At 39.8% G+C, this 4,539-nt stretch overlaps 1 protein-coding gene across 4 annotated transcripts; it reads left to right on the forward strand.

Moving 5' to 3' along the window:
* The first annotated feature begins 281 nt into the window (after nt 1-281).
* Nucleotides 282-4,158, forward strand: LOC308695430 (uncharacterized protein). Of its 4 annotated transcripts, XR_014030711.1 has the most exons (4): nt 294-719; nt 1,242-1,453; nt 2,454-3,297; nt 3,467-4,137. XR_014030711.1 is itself a non-coding variant. In XM_081373569.1 (3 exons), the coding sequence occupies exons 2-3, from the start codon at nt 1,396-1,398 to the stop codon at nt 3,125-3,127; spliced, it is 732 nt and encodes a 243-aa protein (XP_081229695.1). In that variant the 5' UTR covers nt 282-719; nt 1,242-1,395; the 3' UTR covers nt 3,128-4,158. The 4 variants fall into 4 exon arrangements, 3 of the variants coding, with proteins under 3 accessions (XP_081229695.1, XP_081229696.1, XP_081229697.1); XM_081373569.1 differs by having other exon boundaries at nt 282-719; nt 2,454-4,158; XM_081373570.1 differs by having other exon boundaries at nt 282-558; nt 2,454-4,137.
* Nucleotides 4,159-4,539: the final 381 nt, after the last annotated feature.

The following is a 4,539-nucleotide window of genomic DNA, read 5'->3' on the forward strand; positions in this document are numbered from 1 at the left end:
GACATTACACGAAACACAACCTAACACTTTGACTTTCTCAGCTTGTGTAAATCCACTTAGGGTTCAGTGGATCCAGTTCACTATCCCCGCGTTAGGTGACCGCGCCTACTATATCAGTAGCTACACAAACATCATTAACGAAGATTGATACATGCTTTAAAATACAAGATTAATGAATGAAATGCGGAGAAATAAACAAGCCTGTGCAGTGAGAAGAAGAAACCCGAAATAACGCGAGAGATGCGTCACGTGAGCTGTACGATTGATCACATGATTCAGTCACTACAAACGCGGACACTGGGAGGAGTTTACGCCAAAACAACAGTAATCTAGTGAAAGGCCATAAAAGAGGGTTTCCTTGCGGATACTTTGTTTTTATGTAATAAACATTTTTTTTTTCAATTGCATTGGACTAAGTTGTCACGTAAAAACTGACGCCCCAATAACATCTGTCGTAAGTAGCTGACGCGCGCGCGAGCTGTTACTGTAGACTTTCGGTATAACCAGCAGCGCTTTATCTTTAATAAACGCATGATTTTGCCAGGAGTAAATAAAGAGGTAATTCAGTAACCATATGACCGTCTCTGCCGAGCACCAAGGGTCTCAGACATACATTTGATATTAATAAACTGACAGTATCAGACAAAGTGCACAGCAATTCTCAAACAAACCAATAAAAAGAGCAAGTCCCTGAAGAAGACACATGTATGAGTTAAAAAGTAAGTTGTTAACAATTTAGGCTAAACAAAGAAGACTGCTCACTCAAAATTACATTGTGATGAGATTATATGTTATGAATTTAATGTTGCATGAGAACATGTCTTTATACCGATTTTGTTTTATGACCAACATTTGTTTCTGTTCTTACATTTACTTAAACATACTTTGGTTGCACTTTATTTTAAGGTGTCATTGTTACAGTGTAATTATACATTTAAGGACTGAGTAATATTAACTAACTACATGTACTTACTATACTAATTTATAGTAATTTGTATATATGTAACGCGTAACAAGAACATATTGAAATAAAGTGTTACCCATATTTTTATGTAATATTTTTGTTTTGTATAAATAGTTTGTTGTATCTGTGTCACATTTCATTTAGTAAAGTATGTTATTAAAAAATATAAATGTAAATGCATAAAGATTGCTACTCTATCAAAATAAAATCAGGTAGTGTAAATAACGGTATGCTTGCCTATTAAATTCAATAACTTCTTTTTGTGTGTTTTCCTTAGATCTGGCACCTTTAGGGCAATTCACCAGTAAATGCTGAATAGTTCTACCATCCACATGAAGAAGTGTATCCAGTCAACCAGGAAAAACTAGGTGTAACAACGGAGCTCTTCATAGCATAATACTGTAAAGTTGTTGTTTATTAAAGAGGAAGACATGAGCGATCCAGAGCCATCGCAAATAGAAAACAAAGATGACGATGAGGAACAAAAAGGTTTGTGTCCAGTCTTGATTCATTTGTAGAGGAATGCAGATGTTGTGACAGGAAAAAAAGAAATCGTTAAGACTTTACAATAAGGTTTCATTAGTTAAGTTTAGTTAAACAATGAGCAATACTTTCTTTACAGTACTTGTTAATCTTTTTAACATTAATTATTAAAAATACATTGTTAGTTCATGTCAGTTCAGGTTCATTAACTAATGTTACAACAGATACGACTTGATTTTAATCATGTATTAGTAAATGTTGAGAATAACATTAACTGAGATTTATAAATGCTTTAACTACATGTTAACTAATGTAGTTAAAGTCTCCCTGTGGTGAAAATCCAGCTTTTAATGTTGTTTATGTGTCTATGTGGTGTTTTTAATATGCTTTAAGACAAACCATGTGTAAACTCATAAGTCGACACCATTGCTGAGTATTTTCTCCTTAAAACTGCAGTGAACCAAAGACAGTCTCAAAAACACGGTTAGAAATCACTGGTGTTTCTGACGTCACAAACTACCTTGTAACCAATCAGATCAACGTGTGATCGTCAACCAGTGGACCTCTGAGCTGAGTGAGTGAGTGGAGGCGGGGCTCATTTGCATATTCATAGACCCGCGTATACTAAATAAGGCAAGGGTGTCGAGTTACATTCAAGATATTTTAAGGCATCACAAAAAAAATATTTCAAGGAAAAAACCTTTTAACTATGTCATTTTGGTGATCAAAGGTGAGTTTTAAGGGATAAAATGATTGACTACTGGGGGACTTTAACTTAAGTTAACTAATGAAATCATATTGTAAAGTGTTGCCAAGAAATCAAAATGCACGTATAATGAAAATTGCTTTTAGTTAGCGCTGATAAATGTGTTATCATTACCAAGTAGATTGAAATGCTTACCTAACATCTGTGCCTTACTGACAGTTTTTACCAACTGGAGTGTACTTTCTCTTCAGACTTATCCCTCTTGAATTGAATTTTGACAATATCATGTGTTCGTTTTAGACTCGGCAGAAGTAACAGAGGAGAGTCAAGAACCCAATGAAGCGACGTGTAACCATGAATCGGACCATCAGTATCAGAAACCTACGCACTTCATAGCTGGAGAAAAATCATTCAGTCCGTCACAGGACGTTGACCAAGACAGAACTAAGGGAACCGAAGCCAGGCCGTTCACGTGCCTTCAGTGCGGCAAGACTTTCAAACGGGCCACGGATGTCAAAGGTCACCTGCGCTATCACTCCGGCGAACGGCCGTTCACCTGCGATCAGTGCGGGAAGAAATTCATCCTGGCCTCGCACTTAAAAACGCACCTGTCGATTCACTCGAACGAGAAGCCGTTCCTGTGCTCCATCTGCGGCAAGAGTTTCTCGCGCCTCTGCACTTTCAAAGATCACGAGAACATACACACGGGTGTGAGAGATCACGTGTGCTCCGAGTGCGGCAGCGCCTTCGTCACGGCCAACGCGCTAAAGATGCACCAGCGGGTTCACACCGGAGAGAAGCCCTACAAGTGTTCCCACTGCGGCAGGAGCTTCAGTCACTCGGGAGCCCTGAAGAGACACGAGCGAGTGCACACCGGAGAGAGGCCATACCACTGTCCGCTCTGCGGGAGGAAGTTCACACAGTCCAGCAATCTACTGACCCACGTCAAGAGACACTGTCCAAAGTCACGCTGATCACCCTGCCGACGAGGACCAGCTGTAAATAGTGAAATTCAGAAAGACTTACAAGAATCACAAACTGTAAAACCAGAGCCCGTCTACAGAGAGCCTTGGCACTTCCTATTAGCCCCATTGTGTCGATCTTGGTTGCAGTCCCATTAGAATTCCACTGGAGGTGATCGCGGGTGAGCGCAGACTGAATGGGAGTCTATGGGGCTAGACGGCTAAATGTGTCTCTTTCACCTGATTGCCGTTGAATCAACGTAGATTTTATTGTTGATTCCGCAAGTTCAATAAAGATTATAGTCCAAAAGTCGAATGAAAGAGTACTTATGTCCTTTTGATTTCTTACAGGTTGAGTTGTTGTTGCCCATAACACGCTAGCATTCTGCTAATGAACGCTGATTGGTCAGTGAAGGACTGATTACGACCAGAGATGCCGCTTGATGGCATCGTGTCATCCGAAGCGGGACCAGAAACAAACAAAACAAAAACTCTTCTAGCACGTGTGTTTACTTGTGTCAGCTGTGTTGTCGATGCCTCGAGAGAAAAGAAAGTGCAGAGCGCGAACGCACCAGAGTGACTGAAGGATTGCCATGAAGCAGTATCTCTGGTCGTACGATGTGTATGACGTCATTGACACTTTAAAAGACTTTTTAAAGCAAATAAGTGACTCTAAAAAATCTAACACCCAGCAATGTGTAATTTCTTTGCATCTCTTTTCGAATACAACATTCAAATTACTAGACAAAAAATTATATCCTGAGAAAAGTGGATTTTGAGGGGTATAGCGCCATAGACCTCCATTCATTCTGCACTCGTCCTGTGAGCGCCCTCATATGGACAGAGACGTGTTACTGCAGCCAGTCCAGAAACCGGAAGTAACCAGAGTGCCAATTCTCTTCCTATTAGACATTCTCTGGTAAAACTCCAGATATGCCATTAGTCAAGCCAATGAGGTGACATCGTTTTATATTTCTGATTACATGTTCTTGATTATTTCTGATTAAACTCGTGAAGGAATTAGCATGAGTAGCCTGATTAATTAAATCTAATTTTGATAAATGTTATTGCTAGTCAACAGAAACATTGATGGATGAAACAACTTCATGATGATCAGTGGCACTTTTACATTTACATTTATTCATTTAGCTGACGCTTTTATCCAAAGCGACTCACAATTGCTATACATGTCAGAGGTCGCACGCCTCTGGAGCAACTAGGGGTTAAGTGTCTTGCTCAGGGACACATTGGTGTCTCACAGTGGATTCGAACCCGGGTCTCTCACACCAAAGGCATGTGTCTTATCCATTGCGCCACACCACCCCCGACAGGAGACTTTTAAAGTCTCCTTGTGGTGAAAATCCAGCTTTTAATGTTGTTTATGTGTCTATGTGGTGTTTTTATTATGATTTAAGACAAACCAT

The sequence above is a fragment of the Scardinius erythrophthalmus genome (assembly GCF_964197995.2).
Source record: "Scardinius erythrophthalmus genome assembly, chromosome: 9".
In the NCBI taxonomy this organism is placed as follows: domain Eukaryota; kingdom Metazoa; phylum Chordata; class Actinopteri; order Cypriniformes; family Leuciscidae; genus Scardinius; species Scardinius erythrophthalmus.

Excerpts from the sequence above, each read along its gene's own strand:
- LOC308695430 (XM_081373569.1), top strand. The coding sequence starts at position 1,396 with ATGAGCGATCCAGAGCCATCGCAAATAGAAAACAAAGATGACGATGAG. Across the intron at positions 1,454-2,453 it reads TGACGATGAGGAACAAAAAG|ACTCGGCAGAAGTAACAGAG; the intron begins GTTTGTGTCCAG and ends TGTTCGTTTTAG.